General features: G+C 33.1%; 1 protein-coding gene across 2 annotated transcripts in view; it reads left to right on the top strand.

The window, feature by feature from the left end:
- The window catches only part of LOC149897198 (paired box protein Pax-6-like), a 43,538-nt gene that overhangs the window by 7,133 nt on the left and 14,311 nt on the right, over positions 1-22,094 (top strand). The window contains exons 3-6 of one of the 2 annotated variants that reach the window (XM_090116687.1): positions 4,327-4,383; positions 4,731-4,911; positions 14,355-14,571; positions 21,788-21,940. In XM_090116687.1, the coding sequence (XP_089972813.1) occupies positions 4,327-4,383; positions 4,731-4,911; positions 14,355-14,571; positions 21,788-21,940 (608 nt within the window). The remainder of the gene's footprint in view (positions 1-4,326; positions 4,384-4,730; positions 4,912-14,354; positions 14,572-21,787; positions 21,941-22,094) is intronic. The other variant, XM_090116688.1, reaches the window with a different exon arrangement.

Here is a 22,094-nt window from a genome sequence, read left to right as displayed (position 1 = left end):
ATCCAATTAAGTTTGTATATCCCATTATGTGGTAATCTCGTTAGTGTCGTAAGATTGTAGCGTCGTCGCTCCGACCTTCTTTTTGGTGATTCATTCCTATGGAATGACAGATTTCTTCTGTTTTATTAGGTCTAACGTATTCTTTATTGGTTACGAGCTACTACTGAACTAGAACTGACTGATTAGACCGAAATTATTACACATGGCCTGAGCTCTTGCAGTGGATGAAATATATAGGATTGACCATTGATATTTATGTGAAATATATATATATATATATCACGCCAAAACTTAACACAAAACAAACAAAAAACATTAATAATGAACAAAGAGACAGACATAACACAAATGATGCCACATAAATGAGACCGTATCATTACCAAATCTCACTAATGACATGCATTTTTAAAAAGTTCTAAATTATTTCGATATTGATTCTAAAGCACTCACAATTGATTGACGAAAAACCGAGTAATGAATACTTATTGAAATACTGAATCTAAAATATCATTAATGTGACGCTGAAATAATTTGAATCTCATTAGAGTTCATTTTAAATATATTTGTAAATGTGTAATATAATACACTGTAATAAATTTAGTACCTACCTATTTTTTCAATGCCTATTTAGTTTTCATCGATTAGACAAGATTTCTAAACTCCATACATCCATTTGTCGATTACGATAACTCGGATTATTACGGATCAACAAGCAACTCTATTACCGAAACATCGTAATTCTAAATTAGTCTAGTTTCAATTTAGTGCAAGGGCTCATTCCCACAGATACTTATATTCTTATCGTGCCAATTGCAAGGGTTCCTTAGGGCTTATAAAAAGGGCAAGCGTGGCGGGACTCCTAATTAAAGAGGCCCCCCGGTAAGGCAAGATCTGAGTTCCTGGTTTTTTTTATCGGAGGTACGCATGAGTTACCAGGCTGGGAAGTGATTGAGCAGATGTTTAGGAATTAATATTTTTGAAATTTTAAAAGTACCTATACAATGAAGTAAATGTATTCGTAATAATATTTACCTAGGTACTTACTTTTAGTGAGACTCGTTCTGGAAATTTAAAAATTTTAATCTATTTTTGAATAAATTTGTGTACAAAAATGGAAGAAACTGCTTCAAGAAATGGCTTGTAGCAATGCATTCATTGAATTAGTTTACCTTTGGAAATTTTGTTTACAAATTTTAAGTGTTTTTTATTTTACAACGTACGTTCAAACCGTTAAAACCGTTAAAACTAATTGCAAATGATTAACAAATATACCAGTAGCTAAATAGATTGTGCCCACTCCAATCTCAGTGCAGGATCAGCTCCGACCCCATCGACCCCCTACGAGCAATCTTATTTATATGGTTTTGATAGCTCACGATTATTCTGTAATTGTCTAAAACGTTGTAGCGATAAGGATTTTGAATAAACGCCGTTTAAATAATAATAATGTGATTTTTATAGATTTTTAAGGGTTAGGCTTTTAAAAGGAGTTTTCAGTTGAAATACTTTATTAAAATAAAATGTTCTGCGAATTATATGCCTATAAAACCTCTGTTTCATACACATAATATAGAGTCTCTGCTCTACATCGATTTTCATATACTAGGTATATAACGTTTTAGAAGACAAAAAATGTGCGTAGATCATATTTTAAAAACAGTTTCATAATATTAGACCATTGTGTGTTATATGTGTGTTCCTGGTTTATCAAGTTTAAGAACAAAAAAACTATTTGATTAAAAGTACTTAGATTAAACACATAATTAGTTACGAAATTTCACAACAGATTCGCCACGCAATTTCCGCGCAAGGTCACTGACCTCAATCTTGACTTCTATTTACAAAACGCACCGCGACCCTATTCTGGGAGAGTCGCCCGAAGCGAAAACGATTACAAATCGCTACAGGCATCTCCGTAGCACTCTTCAACGTAATAACCTCGTAATAGTCCTCCACAATGGCTAAGTAAACACGTATCGACAGATGACACGATGATTTTTATTCGATAGTGTTTGTTTGAGGGTTGACAGTGACTATTTATTGTATTGGTTGTAACGGTTTTACGTTTTACAGTTTTGGATAACAGGATTTGTGTGGTTTTTTAATTTTGATGTTAGGTATTATTTTTATTTGGAAATAAAACAATAATTTATGAAGATTGTCAAATTTTCAAGAGCGTTTTTGTTTAACATAATAGCTATATCAAATTATTGTTTTTTATCATAGGTAACCGACACAGGTAATAGGAATATCTGCTTATGTAATGAAGTTGAGTTTAATAATATGTATAATGTTTCAAATTAATATAATCATAATTTTTCTTCAACAACCCTTAATGTATAGATATCAAATAAAATACACTTAAAGCTCCATGTTACTAAAAATCACATATATCTCAAAGCCCAAAAGAAATATTTATCGACAATTGTATCTGCAACGTCCTAAATATCGACACATGTCGATCGCAACAATAGCATTCGAGTACATCCGATATCAGAATATGGCTGTTCACCACACGCTCTTATTGCCTTGTAATAAGGTTGATTTTCGTTTGTATAACTTTAAAGTTAAGTTTGTTGTTCCTGTTTGTATAGGTACTTGAAGTGAGGGAATAGTTTTAAGATTATCGGTAATTGTGCGCTAATGCTGTTCGAGTGGATAGGAAGCTGTTGAAATGTGCTGAGTTTATTTTGTTGCATACGATTTCAATTAAGTTTTATTTGAGGGTACTTTTTAAGTTTTTATACATTATTTAAAATGAAAAGTGTACTAAAACACAGAGATTTAAAAACTATGAGTGTTTTGTTTGAATTACTTTTGCTCTATACATACATACCTACCTAATAATATGTTTGCTTTATGGAACTTAATTTACTAAACAACTAACACGAAACAGTTTCTTATAGCATAAGCATTGTTAAGGAATGAGGATGTTAAAAATTACAACAACAATTTTCCTGTTAAACACTTTATTCACAATAATTAAACACATCCTATTATTAAAAATAATTATATAACCTCCTAAGGACCAATGGCCTCATATAAGTACATAAACACTATCACCATTACCACCCAAAGCACCAAAAAGTTTTAACTAAATTACCAACCACCGTCCTCATCCGATGACAAAATCGAAAATTCGAAATATCTTAAAAAATACCGCGCTTTTCTGCCTATGATCACTGTGTAACGCTATTGGCTGAATTGAACTATTAGGTTTGGTAGGTAAATGGGTTATCCAATCACAGAATTTTAAAATACTTTAGTTCAAGTTTTTAAAATGGCTGGTCAACGTAACAGAGGTAAGTTAAATCGTTAATTATCATATTAATCTCTCACTTGATTTTCATTTGGTATTGAAAAATAAATAGTAAAAACAGTACAGGAACGTATTTTAATTAAATTTAACGAAACAATTCATATTGTATTTTTTAAATTCACGGATAATTTTTATGTGATCATGTGAGAACATTGGTCGTTACTTACAACATTATTTTCATTTTTTTTGTACTCAGTTGAAGACATTGGTAGTCAATGACTATAAAACATTTAATTAGTTAATAATTTATTTTGTTGTTTTACAGTAATTTTGAGTATAATTGTCCTGTTTTATGATTATAATTTATTTAAACTGTCAACAGGAATTACTATTGCAATCAAAATAAACAGTTATCTTCCTTATTTTTTCAGTTATTCGTGACGATTATAATATCATCGATTTCCTAGCCAACTGACGGAGATTTTATTCCTAGTGATGAAGACTTAGGAGACCCACCATTTGTTTCCAAATCGATTTTAGTTAGCTCATTGATATTTCAAGTTCCTAATATTGTACTTCCAATGTTTTTATTTCTTTTTTTAACATATGTTCAGATAGTTTAGATATTTTATTACCTAATATGTAGTAAACTTACACATTTAGAATTTAAGAAAAACTGTTTTTAATTCTTTTGTATACTTTTTAGAGGTTATTGTATGATCTCATATGTTATAACATAAGTAAATAAAAAAATCTACAAGCAAACCTAATTTTAATAAAAAAATTTTTGGATTCACTTAGGTCTGATGTGATCACATGGGAACAAAATAAAACGAGTTTTTTTTTTCAGAAATGTATTCTATAAGCTATATTTTACACAGATAAAAAATCCCACAAGTAAATTTTAACTCTAACAATAAAAAAAACAAAAAAATACCATTGGGTGGCAGGTCTGTTGTATTTTTATGTACTCAGGTGAGAACAATGGGTGGTAATGCAGAATAGGATTTTTTTAGCTTGGTCCTTAGGAGGATAATATATTAAAAGGGTATAATTTCTACAATCAGGTACGAGACGGAGTTCGTACCTCGAGCAACCTTCGGCGCTAAGCCACTGGCCTTAAGGTTGAAACTAATTTTATTCATTACTAACCAAATTCTAACATACAGGAACGCATGGACCGATTTATGTATAAATCGGCCGATTCGCGTACTAATTGAGGAGAATTCCAGAGACATATATCCTTTTCTTTCACCATTCCTTTATTTTTTATCAATCCTTTCTCTATCCTTTATCTGCTATAGCTGGCAATTCATTTGCAAAGGGCCTACCTCTGCTAATGTTCAGCGGTGGTCGCTTACCAGCAGGCGACCGCTAGCCTGAGCTAATCTTTATTTTGAGCGTAGTTCGAAATCGGCCTAAAATCGGTACATGCGTTCCAATGCTAAGTTCATACTATTGTTTTGGTCAGGTATTACGAGACGGGGTCGATCAAGCCCCGCGCGATCGGCGGCTCCAAGCCCAGGGTCGCCACGACCCCCGTGGTCCAGAAGATAGCTGATTACAAGCGGGAGTGCCCGTCGATCTTCGCGTGGGAAATAAGAGATCGTCTGCTGAGTGAAAACGTGTGCAATAACGACAATATTCCTAGTGTGAGTATCTTTTATATTACTTTTAATTTTTAGGTACATAATTTGACTCAACATATTGATAACTCACACACAATAACCCTCAACGCACATCTCATATTATATAACACATCAAACATTTACCTATCTATTTTCTTGTTCTACAAGTATCTACTTTTACTTTATAGATATTCCTAGATACACAGACTAAACAATATTGACAATGTATGGTAGAATTAATAATATCATTTCACAATACTGCACATCTTGAAATTCAAACATAAGACTCGTCCACCTTGACACGTCAATAATAGATAGCCAATTGAATGATGTCAAAACACGATGAATTTAATTAAATTCCTAGGTGTATTGTAACGCCCTTCAAATAAGCCGGTCAGAGACTTAACAATGTGCCTTTTAATCCAATTTTGCGACATAAAATTTCTGGTTAGGAGCATATGTTTGGTATTTCGAAGCGGGACTATTGTATTCGGCCTTTTGACGGCACTGACCATTCTACACGCGGCCTTATGATTTCTGTTGAGTTTTTGCTATCTATACAAATCGATGTCTATTATAGAGAAGTTCATAAATTCACGATGACAGCCGTTTTATTTGACAAATAAATTGCAAAGTTAATAAACTCGGTGATATTTCTTTTCTTTGGAAATATTATTGCCTAGTGAAAAAAATAATGGATCTTATACAGATTTTTTTCAATGTTATGGGGTCTTTTTCAAGTTTTATTAATGTCAAAATTGCTATGAAAAGCTAATCTATTATTTCAACTAAGTACCTAATTGTACCTAGGTACCTTCTAGGTACAATAAAATTATCGATAATTTGATTTCCTATAACTGATGCGAATATTACTCCTTAGGTACCTACCTAATAATTTGCCTGTTACAATACTTTCCAACAGTTTAACTTCGCACCTTATTAATTAAAGAAGTGCTCAATGATCATTAAAAACAATGTTAAACCTAATTGAGCCTAAAACAACAAAAAACAAACTACTATCTATTTAAATTAATAAACCGCGCTCCAAAACAAGTTAACTAATTTACACAAACAGATAAAAACACTTCATTCAAAACTATAATTGGGCCAAACAAAACCCTCCCACGCAGTGCGTAAGATCACAATGACACACGTTTCAAAACTTCGGCACGATTAACGAAAAATTGGTCCAATTTCGGCGAAAAAAATTACAATATTGTCGAATAGCGGCCTTTATATTTTTTGTTCACGGCAGATGTCCCGATGTCTCGTTCGATTAGCCGCCATGTCACTTCGCATGGCTTTATACGAGTACGCAATATTTTTCGTACGGATCAACATATTTTATCGCATAATTAAAATCGATGTTCCATTTTTGTCGGTTATTTTTGAAGAGATAATTTCGAGAAAGGATGCGTTTTGCGATCGTTGTCGGCGTCATTTATATTTCAATCGCAATTAACTTGGACGCGAATTGTGTTAATTGTTTCATGCTTTTTATTTCATTTTATGCAATTATAAAATTAACTAACAATTAACCACATTCAATTTCTATTACAATTTTATTGTCAGTAACAATAAAATATTACTCATCAACTACATCAAATCGAAAATTTAAAACGCACACATCGATCTAAAGCTATCCGTGCACACAAAGCTAATACAAACCACACCTCTACAATAATTTCGTATATTACACGTTCACCTATAGGCTATAACGAGAGGCAAAATTGAAGCCCTCAACCCTCAGCAAGAAGATTCGGCGCCAAAGGGGCTATTTTTATAACTGTCGTACGCACCCGCACGACTGGGCAAATAGATGAACGGATAGATGCATTTACACGTACGTCAGAAAGAGATAGGTATTTATTGTCAGTTGCGTTTCGTAGTCATAACGGTCGAATGGGCGTGATGTTTCTTACCAACTGAGAGCGAACAAAAATAACGAACAATCGATTGCGGCGCGGCAGAAGAGTGGCGTATGTACTTACCTCCGTGATTTAGGTGTACGTCTAGGTATTTGCATGTGTTATAAATTGACAGACGATTTATTTTGAACGTTTTAGGTTGAGAAACATTGTGGTGGTGTGATATCGTTTTGTGGAAAGAGCGCATTTACAATTTACATATCGTGTGTCTATTTGAATAATAAATATAAATATTTCTTGCCAAACATGCATTAATTCATTAGTTTTTAAAAACGAATTCTGTGTCTCTTTTATGTAACTATAAATAAACGGGATCGAGGTCTAATATATTTAAACACATTACTAAATAATTAATAAATAAAAACCTTGTATAAGATATCTGTATTTAAAATGATTGTGCAACAGATTAATTGTACAAAGTGAAACTTAACAGCTTTTTTGCGATAAAAAAATAATTTGATACGAGACCTTCATTGCATTAAACTCATTGAAGTGAAAACATACGTCATTTTTCTTCCCGCGTTCCGCACTATAATGCCACGTTTCACGCGTGAGTGCACAAAACATCTGTTGTCCCGCTCACACCCATAGTAATTCTTCATAAGTAACCGTCGAGTTGTTTTCCCCTCTCATTCACCGGATTAACGTCAACTGCTTATGGCATAGGAATTGATGGTTAAGTCCAGACTCTAGGAATATTTATGAAAATGGCGAGCGTTTGAAGTATGGTGATGGGCTTCGATGGTGTTTGGAGCAAATAATTATTTTAGCATTTCATTTGTTTAAGACGATTTGCATGCTGGAATAAATTGCTGGATGTCTGCTCTAATTAAGGTTTCACTGCCTAAGAAGAGATTTTTTTCACTAAAACTAATCCACGTTTTAATCTACATATTTTACATTTTTACTGTAGGTAACATAGAGATTAAAATTATTCAACTCTAAACATTGTTCTACGACATCAACCATAGATTTTTCATGTAGAGAACACACTATAACAACATATTATAGCTAACAGATAAGAATCCTCACCATAGACTTACACCACTATACGTCACGTCACAAATGACTCCAAAATCAAGTACCGGTCGATGTTGGAACACGACACCTCCGAACTACCGCGCCGCAGTTCGGGGGCTTCATGTTAGCTGACCCGCGTTTCGGCACGCACGGTAATTAGATCACTATAAGACGATGACGATGTTACGGCCCTTTGGTAGGTTTTGTGGGACAAACGAACGCATGAAGGAGGTCCTATATACCAAAGACCTGAAGTAATCCTACAGATAGATACTACGTACAGTATTTTTGCATCTATTATATAAGTAGTTATGTACCTACTCCCAATTATAGGTAACTAAAAGACTATTACATTTGTTTTATGGTGGTGATGATCAATCAACCAAGTACATATAGATATTAAATTTGAATATTGGTACAATACATTTCTACACATTTTGTAAGTGAAATAGCGCAATATAGATACCTAATCTTATATATAAAAATGAATCGCAAAATGTGTTGGTAAGCGCATAACTCGAGAACGGCTGAACCGATTTCGATAATTCTTTTTTTATTATATTCCTTGAAGTACGAGGATGGTTTTTCATGTAGAGAAAACGTAAATATGTACCACGGGCGAAGCCGGGGCGGACCGCTAGTCTTATATATAAAAATGAATCGCAAAATGTGTTGGTAAGCGCATAACTCGAGAACGGCTGAACCGATTTCGATAATTCTTTTTTTATTATATTCCTTGAAGTACGAGGATCGTTTTTCATGTAGAGAAAACGTAAATATGTACCACGGGCGAAGCCGGGGCGGACGCGGGGAGTTATGCAATAGATGTACCTAAGTACTGGTTTGAGTGATAAGTTGATAACCTTTGATAACAGTACTTTATCTGATCTATAGAGGTAATTTACGTATTTGCCTGTCCAGTTTATTTGTTAGATAGCTATTTACATAATTTCTAGACACACAGCAAAGCTTCAAATGATCGAAATCCTACAAATACAAATACATTCAATGTAAATTGACCACATTTCATTGAAAATAAAGGCTTTTTATCAAATTTTGTATGCAATTATGTATAGATACTTTACATTTTACAATTTATAAAATGTAATAGAGATAAAATTTAATAGAGTAAGTAGTCATTATAGGTACTGGAATTTTAAGTTCATATGAAACAACGAAAATTCAATTAACATATTTTCTTATATGTATTATAAAAAATACTTAATCTACTTTCAGCAAATTAGAATCTTTGCCTATTACAATTTACACGTAGCTGTACAATTCGACACTAACATCGCTTCCACCAATAACCTCCCAATAAACGATATAACATTATCTAAATAACAATTTAACAGTCATAAAGAGCTAAAAACCACAGCCAAACTATCCAATCTGTGCGTCCTGAGGGAATCAAACCCCCAACTTACCGCACCCTTACCCGCCGGGAACCGAACTTGGGTCTCCGCGGGTTAAGCGTACGTTAAAATGTTTATAGATAATGCCAATGTAGGTAATAGTAATTCTAATTCCAAGGGTCGCGACCCTTACGGAATTTTCGTTCGGCATAATGGCGCTACGTTTTTGATACTGAAAAAGCTTTTTGTCGCTTTCATTTCTTTTGTTATTTTGGGGAGGTTGTCCTTTACTGTCTGTAGCTGAGTGTATTAAAAATAGACTTGTATATTTGGTTATGGTTATACACTCTAGCATAGGCAACCTTTATAACTGGAAAAGGCATCAATTTCTAAGCTGTGGAAACTTCATTTTTATAAACTCTATGCGCTAGCTTGGCACCTAAAATACACTTATATAATATGGTTAATGAATGAATATAAAAAATCAGGATCATTAAAAGTGATCAGGTTGTAGGTATAATGTGGTATAATATCCTACACCACAAAATATCGAACACACAGTCCTTGTTAATTTCACGTCCGATTTACTTAACAGGCCTATCGATAATTTACAAGACAGACTCTAATAGGCGACAGGGCCTTTTGTTCTCACGTGTTAGGACCACCTATATTGGCGGATCTATCACGATATCAACGAGATGATCTATCGCCGTGTCCGCGGTAATGATGCGCGCGCGCGTCCACTGACACCTGTCAACTGTCACCGTGACGTAGGAACGTACGGGTCTGTTAAGGGTGGTTTACACGGTGTGCGTTCAGGAATCTAAGAATGTTTTGGTTCAGCTAAGGCTATCCTATAATAGCGCCTTAAATTGACGTCATAGCTGTTAATTCGGACTAATTTATAAGTTAGCAATGAAATCATGAATTACAGCAATCAAGTTTGTATTCGAATTTGATGATAGAGACACGCAAAATAGGCCATTATTAATAATCTCTACAGGTTTTAAAGACTCTACATTGTTCATGTTTTCCTTCATACTTAGTTTATATACTAATATTGTGACTATTTACAGCTAGTTGCGTGTTCCAAACACTTCCTTAAATAGCTTTCATTCATTCCTCGTTATTGTGATGGATAAATATTGTTGTTTTTCATCATATTTGGGCGGTTACGACTTGCGTGCCGTGCTGTAATTCTATACCTACTTTGCGAAATTCCGTTACACGTTTGCTTTTTTTATTTTTTATCTGTTTATTATTTTTTTATATTAATAACATACCTATAGAAATTATAATGTTTACAGGATAAATTTAATCGTCATGTTAATCGAAGAATTCTTAGATATATGTGTAATTTAATATTGTGCTTCTCTAATTATTTGTCAGTTAAAGTATCTGATTTCAGAACGTCTCATAATTTCGGTAGTTGAGAGATTTTAGGCTTCACCTCACGATTTCATTAATATTTAATTAAATTTAAAGTTATTACAATACAGCTAGTGGCAGGGAAGTGCTCAAATTAGTTTTTTAGGCTTTAGTATGGGAGTTTTAATAATAGTGGTTAAAACACTTCATTATTAGCGACATTTATAAAAAATCCAAGTAGATAAATGAACAAAATCACAAGGACACATATCCGAGGTAAAATGAATGAAAAAAATGAGCCAATAGGCAATTTAATATTTGACACTCTTACTACTGTAAACTATAAAGCTCTACATCAAATTTTCATACAAAAAAATACATTTTTATATTTTAACGGCATGTAATAAATCATATTAATATTTCTAAAACATTAAACGAAGTATAAATATTTGAAAACTCAGGCCCCTTTCAAATTCCCCTTTACGCCCTACGAAAGTTTTTACTTTTTAATAGCATACATCAGTGGATACTAATGTGCTCACTTTAGTTTTGTAAGGACGTAACCGCCATACTAATAAAGCTTACTATTTGAGACTTTTTAATTCAAACAGATTTTAAAATAAGAAATGTAAAAAATAATAACGTAAATAACATGAAAGCAAATTACAAACATACTAAATTTAAATTCTGCTTTTTACTGCCATATATTTGTTTTACAAGCTTTGAAGTAAGTATCTATTTTTATTCCATAAACAAATCCAATTTAACAATCAATTATTATTCAAAGATTTTACAGTTTTTCTCCTATTGGAATTTAAATTTAAATTTCGAATAGGAGCACGCGTTTCTATCTGATTGGCCATTGAGCTGTCAGATGCAAAACACGTTTGAAATGCTTCTCTTATTTGTTATTTCAAAAATCGAATTTGAATTTTCGAGAAGGATTAGGATTAGAGCATTAACATTTTAATTGTATTTTATACTTGATTAAATTATAAGTAAATATTTAACGTATAGACTTAGACAGATTTCTTGATATTAGACATTTTTAATTGTTCAAAACATTATGCATTAAGTATGTAATATGACTTCTGCCAATATTATACCTACTTTATTATTCCTGTAATATAATTATTGTAATATTTTTAACATAATTATATTTTAATTCTAATTCCAATTGCTATGTCTACAAAATGTTTATGATAAGAACCTCATTCATTCATATTTCTAAGTATTAAAATATATTAGTGTTTATTTTTATACGAACATAAAAATAAATAATTTGGAAAATCCAAAAGTGCACGCCTCATAATTTTTTTTTAATAAATATTTATTAATTATTATTTAATAACAATTAAACCACATCGAATCAGACCCTGAAAAATGAAAGGGTTCTATTCCTGAGCATACTCAAGCGTAAGAGAAAAAAAAAAGACTCGATTAGTAAAGTATTTTGGTCGCTATCGTGTTAACAAGAAAAAGGATCCGCACATACAGACACACGGACGTCCAAGACAGAACTTTTTTAAACTGTTTTTTAACTAGTTTAAATAAAAAAAATGACATCAAAAATATCATGAACGTTAAAAATAGTGTTTTTTCTTAACCCATTGACCACCGTAAGGCCCGATCGGGGCGCGACACAATAGATTTTCTATTGTGTCTGTGATTCCGAGGACTGATGGATTAATATGTGTGTGTATGTATTATCTTACAAGTGCAATGTATGATACATAAAGACATTTTAAATTTGAAAAATCAGATGTTTTGCGCGAAGTGACAGTAGTACCCACCTCAACGCTTCGCTTATGAGGCGTGCAATAAGTCAATCAGCATTAAATCTTGACCTTTTCATTGACTAGATTTTGTCAAGTTATTTTGAATAGTTCTCACGGCTTTAGTCTAATAAAAAAATACTTATTTAAAAAATAAATGCATATCGTATCTGTTATTTTTTATTTTAATCTATTAACATTTTCTCTCCTAATCCTTTGAATTTAGAATATTAATCAAGCAAACTAGTAACAAAGTGAACATGCCAAATAATATCGTACCTATAAGTACCTATCAATATTTTTTATCCTTTCTATAAATTTCCACGAAACTCAAGCTCCCGACAAAAACAAAACTACCTACTCTACCATTAGCAAACATAGTTTTTGATAACTTAGCGTTAAAATCTAAAATTGGTACATTTGTATTGAAAATATACAATTAGCACAAGACTGAAAATATTTATACAATTAGAATACCGAAATCAAAATTCAGTAAATACCTCGATGTTCGGAAAGGTGCGTCCATTAGTGAAACACAGGATTAGCACACCGGTGTTACATTTGGTCCAATATGGACGCCATTTTGATTGCCATTAAGATAAACTGGTTAATTACGATTTTCCTTACACTATCTATGTAATATAGTGTATGAATTTAGGAGTTTTGTTTCGTTATCTACTTTTTTACAGAGATATTTTTCAGGTTAACCAAATATACCTTTTACGATTTTTCGATTCTGTTAGATATAATGCGTTTAAATTTCGAATTGTTTTCAGTTTTAAATCGAATGTTATTCGTATAAAACGATATAAAAGTTACATCCAAACATTTATTCTACTTAGTACCCTTAGTACCTAAAGTGTTGGTATTATCTTACAATAAACTTATCCTTTTATTTTATTCAAAATACTACTTCAGTTTAAGAGCTTCTTATTCCTTTCATGTTACACAGTTTCGCAATAAATCCTATTTTATCAAACCTTTCTTTTATAGGGAAAAATATTTCACCATTACCAATAGCAACGGAAAAACATAGATATTATCATCCAGGGACGCCCCGCGGTGTCTATACGTACATAGTTCTCTATAATATATAGACCATAGATTATAAATAAACTAGAAGCCGCAAGGATTCGTGCCTTATCAGTTATCAATATTTAATTTTAAAGGAAGTACGAAGCAATGAACTCTACATTATTCCTTCTTATCTCATCCTTTTAACGATTTCAGTATAATTAATAGTTTTTAATAGTCTAGATATAATATTAAGAAGGTCTTATTGAATAATATTAAATTAAAACATGTTGTGCGTTTGTGTTATAACTTATTCCCTCTCTAGATGTCACAGAACATTTGTTTTATATAAATAAATATAACCCTATCTAGTACTCTATATCTCTGCTATATACATAGGTTACATTCGTGACTCAGGTTTTTACGCATGCGTGCTTTTTCGCCGAAAGTAGATGGATATTGGGGTTTTTAGGCCCTGAAGGGGTGCGGGGTGAGGGAGGGATGCCCTAATCTGTGTCCCTTTGAGCCTCCCGATTGGAATTTAGTAATCATATTAAATTTTAAATTACACGTACAAGTTAGGGTGGATAGCAATTTGTTTCCTATTAATAGTTGTTTACTGGTTTCTAATAGATGGCGGTGGGGAGCTTTTGTCTTTAGAATATGTATATGGTAATGTATATTATGTGCAGCGATTAATAGAAAATGTAAATAAAATATTTACTAGTTATGTACCTATTAAAATTGATTCGTGTGCCATTTCTTATGAAATAAAACAACCGATAATTCATATTTAAAAGTTTATTTACTTCTCTAATCTGTACATGGTACAAACTGTTTCATACTACATTACGCTAACTAAATATCGATATAATAAAGACATCATAGCTATAAGACTATACACCAAATCGACTAATAATATTACACATTGGCATCGCCGGTTATGTACAGTAAACTACCTACTTTTCCTTCTTCACCAAAACTAAACAACTACATACTGTCTTTAGGTATCATCAATAAACCGCGTGCTCCGGAACCTCGCGTCCCAGAAAGAACAGGCAGCATCAGCGCAAAACGACAGCGTCTACGAGAAGCTAAGGATGTTCAACGGCCAGGCGGCCACGGGCTGGTGGTACCCCGGGCTGCCAACCGCTCCTGCAGCGCCTGCGATACCGGCCCCACTACCACCACAGCTGAACCGACCCACTGAAGAACACAAGCGAGGTATGCCGTATGTGCTGTGAAATGGTCATAACTTTCTGCAGCAAAAGCGATTAAATATTGGAACAATTTGGCAGTGTCACTTTTTACAAAAAATAAATACTATTATCCCAGTATTGAATTGATAAAAACATTAATACAATTGCTAATTGCGTATTTCCTTATTTCCGTATCAAAATATCTATTGTGTATATAAAGGCATACAAAGCACTAAGATATAAAGCATTATCGCAGTGAAAATAATATATATTGATACAGGAAAAAATATATAGAAAAATTTTAAGTGTTTTAAAACTCAGTTCAACATCACTGTCTATTCTTATCCAACCTTGCAGATTTAAAAACTATAACACTCTATCTATATTCACAAACAGTTAGATACTCTCGCAAAAGAAATGTTATTTGGAACTATTCACACATTCAAGTATATTATGTAAGGTGCTGGGGTCGACAGTTGGCGCTACCTTTTTCCATTTCACTTTGACGTGAGGCGCGAACCTTGTCTTTGCTTGCCTTAAATTGTCGACTAGGGTTGAAAATGTTATTATGATACTTATATTAACTAAACTGAGATATAGACAGTTATATTAAATTATATATTCTGGATACGTAATTATAATTAATTCTTTTATACCTATAAAAACAGTGGTCAGTTATAGTAAAATAAATGTTTATTAATACTAAAAAAATACCTTTACCTATCAAATAACACTCTGAAATATCTAATTTCTATGTATTTTCCAAATGCCATGTATACTGTATTCTATATTTATAGGCATAAAATACTAAGGGTAGCCCTAAGAGCCATTCCTTGAATGATATTGGCGTGGGGTGTGGAAAGGCGGGGGTCTTGCTTGTGGCGTGCCAGATAACTTCTTTTTGTGCATGCTCCCCTGGTACTTTTGTTTTACATTTGCTAAAAGATCCAGGTTTTGTATATAAATAATATCTATTTATTACCATGGCAATTCGTTTTGATTATAAACTAGTATTTTATATTAAATATGGGCATTATGAATTATCAAAACGTGCTATAAAGTTGCCAAAGAAGTGCTTGCTAGTATCTCTGAAAAGATTTTTTCAAAGAACTACCAGCAACAATAATACTTTTACAATGTTACCTTATAAATATATCGTTTAGGTACCTACTATAAAATCTCAATATCCAAAAATTCTAAAAAATATCAAAGAAAATTGCTATGTCAATTAATTGCCAGCCAAATTATATTCACACATTTCACTATATAATCACTTTTAACTTCATAATTGGTAAAAATATGGTACATAATACATATTATACAAAGGTGAGAGAAATATTCGCAGAACGATTTCTTCGTTTCCGCTTATCAATTACTGGGATCTGAGGTAATTTCTCGTGAACCCACCTCCTGGGCGTTGTAAATTTAGCCTCCTTAGTTCCTCCGGTTGTGGGAACTAAAATATTAGTGCCGAATCTTTATGCTTTAGTTATAGTAGCGTTATGTATGTTTTGTATATTGTGTGTTGAATATCAATGCTGGATTTTAATGGGTACAAAAATCTATGTATTCACTGGCAAACTGTTTTGAAAATACATATATGTACAAGTTTCAAGATAGGTATTAGGTATCTACGTCTTATTTTATTTCGTTTTAGCTTTTACCGTGTAGAAATCTAATATTTTCGGGTTCTTGGCAACAGCAGGCTTAAGTTAAATATACAACTAGTGTACAAAATTAAAGAGAAAAGTCATGTTGGAAGTTATAAAGTTTCCGCGTTTGCTGATTAACACCTCGTGTGATGCGATCGTGACGGGAAACCTTATTTATTTATTTATTTATGATATAACATTATCACACTGCGCCAAAATGCTTTTATCTGCTTTTAGATGCAATTCATTTTTTATCTTATTACGAAATGTATACGACTTCAATTTGTACAGCTTTGAAGCCTTTGCATTGGTTGGTGTTGTAGTTTCAAGTTCATCGAATTTTATTTATAGGTACTTAACCCAATATTTTAAGGAAACAGTTATAGGTATACACAATATTATCCGTCTGTTTTAAAATATTTTATCTAATGTATAGTTTTTCATATCTGGATATTTTTTTTCCACGAAAACGTATTTTTACATTCCTCTAATCAATCACTAATAATTTTTAATTTACCTGTCCTAAAACCGCCACCAAATGAAATCACGACAACCATAAAATAGAGATAACATTACGCTGTGTTTACAGGTTGGTTACACAAATAATTGCACAAATTGCTTGCGCAAACCGGCTTAGAACATAAACACAATAGTGTGTAACGCGGTTTGCAGCGCCGATAGCGGTCAATCGATGATAGCAACCATTTGATAATGCTTTTTATGAAAACTTGCTTTTTGCAATTTTGCTCGCGTTTCTTAATATCACCGGTTATTATGAGCTAAACAGAATTGCTAGGTATAATAATTAAATGTTAATATTATGCAGGGATAAACACTTAAAAATCAGTTCAAATTAGGAAGGTACAAGAAAATAACGTTTCATATATTTAGTTTATACTATCTACCTGCGAGTGTATTATGTACCTACCTACTTATCTAAAGTTTTTATACAACCAAATTACAAATGAAAGATAGGCAGTCGTAACTTTTGTATTATTTACATAAAAATGATTTTCATGAAACTTATGCTTATGCATGAGTAATCAAGTTCATTTACATATTGTGAAGTGGACGCGTCATTTCGTAAAAATATAGATTTTTGTATATTTAGAGGAACCATTTTCTTGTAATGCCATTAAATTAAGGAAAAGTTTAAGATATGGAATAAATAAGTAAGTTTTACCCGCTTTTTACTCATTCAGGTTTAAGATATTGAAGAAACCTACCCCTGAATTAAGTTTTCCATTCAAGAAAACTTTTTAATGATTCCAACAAAAAACACAACAAATGAAATCGTGTAAATTACCACAGCGATAGAGCCTTTATTGCTATAAGCCACTCAGTTACAAAACTCGGCAAACCGTTTCTATTCCACTCGAACATTAAACGCTGAATTATGCCACTATCGACACAATCGTTATGAATGAAACAATAGCATTTTAATTGAACTCGTCGAGTGCTACAGTGCAATTGACTTTAAAATCGAAAGTGTACTCGACGGAGTAACACGTGTTGAAAAGTTAATAGCTGCGTTCCGCCTCGCTGGTTGCAATGTTTGATTTGAAATCGATATCTTTTATTCGATTCGCGATTTGCAAGTACTCCCCCTTAAATTGAAACGTCAATTGGTGCAATTTAAGGAGCAGTTGCTGTTTTCGAACGCTCCATAGATTATAAATATTGTTGTGTTCTTTTTAGAATTGGAATATCTATATAAAACTCAAAGGTGACTGATATAGTGATCTATCAACGCACAGCCCAAACCACTGGACGTATCGGGCTGAAATTTGGCATGCAGGTAGATTTCATAACGTAGGCGTCCCCTAAGAAAGGATTTTAGACAATTCATCCCCTAAAGGGGTAAAATAGGGGATGAAAACTAATACCATGAAAATTTACTGCGGGCAACAGCTAGTCTTTAAATAAATATGTCAGTTTAAAAATGTATACTCTGACCCACTCTGACCTGACCTATATACAAAATAATATGTTATCAAAATTTTTGCTTTTTCAATAGAAATAGATCCATTATTGTAGTGCTACGATTGCTTTGAATGGTCTCTCTAATTACATGCTCTAAAACTTATTCAGAGCCTAACGACAATCGAAAACAAAGCGAACAAAGTAATTATCGAAAAATATATTTTTCGACATTTTCTTCTAGCTCCGAATTACTGTATAAATTAGAAACATTTCATTAACAACAGTTCGCAAACGGCAATTGTCTCTCCAATAAAAACTAAACATTATCTACCCTACTAAGTAATTTAGAGGACCCCAAATAAAGCGAATGCTTGATTACAAGTGACCAACCGGCGTGACCCATGTTCTCCCTCGACGGTCGTAAAGTGTACAGAATTAGTCGTACAGTTTCGCTCACGAGGGATCTTGCCGAGTGGTTGATCTTTGATTATAAATAAGGGCACAGGGCGGCAATGACATGTCATTAAATTGTAATAAATAAAGCTCTTAGTAGCTATTTGATACACAATATTGGGAGAGGAGCTTGTCGGCGCGGGGACCCCATGTGAATTGCTTCTTTTCAATTTGTTCTGTAGAGACGTGAAGTACGAGCTTTCATCATTTTGTTTGGTAAATTTTGCTGGGACATGTTTTTTTCTTTTAGATGTTGGAGTTTCTGTCACTTTAAAGTTTTATATTAATTATGTCTAACAGGTTTAGCATGATTATTGGTGTTGCATTACTTTTAAAATGTAATGTACTGTGTACATATGTATGGTAGTTAAAAGCTTCCACATTCATTGTTATTGGTCAATCTGTATTGATGCAATCTAAAGCACTGTAATAATGAAATTACGTTTGTAATGGGATATTTTATGTCGCAATTAACATTTAGCCCCAAACTTGAGTTACGGGAACGCGTCGAATTAGGCGAAATGCGTCTTGTCCGACCGGAGGAGGTCGCGGGTTCTGTTCCGTTCAAGTTAAAGAAGGTAGCGATTTTTATTATAAAAACATGATATAACCTCTAAGAAGTATAAGTAATAAGAGTAGCCAAAATGTAAGATAATACCATTGGACAGAAGGTAAAGCAACACCTTTGAAGTCAAAAAGATCGGAGCTTTTAAGAAAAAAATGTTTCACATTGAATAAAATATCACAATCCCATACGAAACAAAAAGAAGAACTTTGTGTTTCTAATTTCCTGTTTAAGTTATCGTCTTCTTATCTGCAAGATAAGTAAGTATATTAGTAGAAAGGTTGTATCAACTTGAAAAATCTCACAAATATCACAGATAATTAAAAGCTTGCACCTCCCGTCGCTTGTCCCTCAGCTTGAGTGACAGTATCGATCTAAGATAATCGCCGAATAGTCCCACCTACGTATAGCCTCGCTTCGCTAGCTCCACTCTCCTTATTTCCACCAGTTTTTTCCCCTTTTCCCACTATTATTCCCCGTTACATGTTTCTCTCTTGTCCGTTATATTGGAAAGTTTTTCTTCAATCATTTGTGCGGTTTTGTAGGTCGTTATTTCGAATTGTGTTGAGGAGCGGTGGATTTTTTTAATGAATTCTTTTATGTTTCCACGGTAGATGTCTGGATTGAAAATATCAATCTTTGTTCCCTTTTCGGTTTAAGATGTAAAAGAGAATTGAAGCTTTTCATTTTTATGCCTTCTATTTGTGGTTATAATATGTAATATAAGTGGTTTCTGGTCGAATTGATGTAATAATTGATTGGTTTTGGGAGAGAATCTTCCATTTATTTATATGTACCTATAGAAAAATATATTATGGCTACTATTATAATATATACTTACTAGGTATACTAGTAACACTATTATCTAAATCTGTTGCAATAGTTAAAGCCGCACTACACACTACAGTTTTGCAATGCCACCACAAGACTGAACTTTGCCTCCTATCAAAAACATTTTAAGAAATACGTATCGAAACCCCTTGCTCATTTGTGCAGAGGGTACAATCAATCAATCATAATTGTCAACCGATTGGAGACATCCATCATGGGTCGAGTGTCGTGGAATCGGCACAGTTTAACTGGAACATGGCTGTGGAATTAAATTCGTTGTTGGAATATTTTTGGAACATTATATCAAATATGTAGGGTATAGGTATCTAATGGGCTCATTTCGAGATAAAAAAGGGTGTTGGTTAAAATTGTAATTCAACGAACATTTCTTAAATTGTGTCTTTTTGTGTTTAAGTAAATTGATAGGAATTAAAATAACATTACTGTGTCCAAATATATAGATGCCTAGCTTATACAATACTAGCTTTCCACCCGCGGCATCACCCGCGCAGTCAAAGAAAAACCCGCATAGTTTCCGTTCCCGTGGGATTTCCGGGATAAAACCTATCCTATGTCCTTTCTCGGGTATCAAAATATCTCTATACCAAATTTCATGCAAATTGGTTCAGTAATTAAGGCGTGATTGAGTAACAGACAGACAGACAGAGTTACTTTCGCATATTTTATAATATTAGTATGGATTAGCTGGAATGAAACTTGGCCGTTATAGCGTAACAAATCATCCACATTAAAGGTTTAAATATATTTTAACGTTAAATTTATTCTTACGATGTGAATGCTGGCTATAAATGATGTGGAATTATCCATATTAAATTAAAATATTAGAACCTATACTTAAAAACATGTTTCATCACACATTTTTGAGTACATAAGCTATTAATATAATTATCAATTACAAAGCGTACGAATAAAATTGTTTACCGAATACAATACATCCAGCCTCCAACAGAAAAAGTGACAGATTGCATAACTAGCCCACTATTCACTGTATCCAGCGGCCCATACAACCATTACCCGGGAATCGAACTTGAGTACTCACCATAAAGCAAATTAATCAATTAGCCAAGGGCATGTCGACATTAGGAGCAAACGTTTAATTTTGTGTATCACCCTTGTAAATGCCCAACTAGTATAACTTGAGCCGTGTGTACGTAGTACGTTCAAAGAAGCAGAGGTCATGATGACTGGTCGTAGTTTTTCTTTGGGGGTTGCGTATCGCTGACGCATTTGTTGATGGTAATACAGGGTATGTTGATAGTTGATGATGAAGTACTCTTTACATTTGTTAGTATGAACGTTTTGGACTGTCATGATAAGGGTAGTTCAATTTTGCAATCTATCTTGAGTCTCTATCTCTCCCTTTCATCAATCTAGCTATTATGGAAATAAACAACTAAATGGTTAATCTATTTAGAATTACCACATGCTGTTTGAAGAAGCAAAATGATTTTCCTATAAGATTTTTTATGAAATATCTCAATTGTTTAATTCTTAAAAGTATTGTTAATTCTAATTAGAGTGTCCAATAAGCTCGTCTTATCTTGCAAAACTTATAAGCGTAATCATCGTATGAGTCTGTCAAAAACTAACTAATGTTTCCATATTTTGTTGTGCTTACGAACTGACATTAATCTGAACTATATTTGCTCATAACAAGGAAGGATATAAAATTAACATCTTTCCATCAGTTTCCAAACTTTCCACAGGCAGTCCAATAACTCCCTATTTTATTATATCCCATCATTTTTCTAACAAATATAATCATACAGCCCGCCATTAACCACAATATATTTTAGCAGATGCCCTCCAATCAGAAGCTGGTTCCGACGGGAACAGCGAGCACGCATCATCAGGGGACGAGGACTCCCAAATGCGGCTCCGGCTGAAGCGGAAGCTGCAGCGGAACCGCACCTCCTTCACTAACGACCAGATAGATAGCCTTGAAAAAGGTACAGGTATATTCATTGTAGTGGTTAGTGTGTAGACAGTTTAATAGGGGCGTAGAAGGGAGTTAGGGATTCATTTCTGTTTATTATTAACTGTTTATTTATTATTACAAATGATTCTTTCTTTCTACTTCTATTTAGAATAATTAGATTGTTA

Source organism: Colias eurytheme, chromosome 26, assembly GCF_061535395.1.
Source record: "Colias eurytheme isolate Ceu_HAF_F1 chromosome 26, ilColEury1 Martin Lab GWU primary, whole genome shotgun sequence".
NCBI classification, from domain to species: domain Eukaryota; kingdom Metazoa; phylum Arthropoda; class Insecta; order Lepidoptera; family Pieridae; genus Colias; species Colias eurytheme.
Note: the sequence above shows the minus strand (reverse complement) of the source record. Positions and strands in the feature narration are given on the sequence as shown.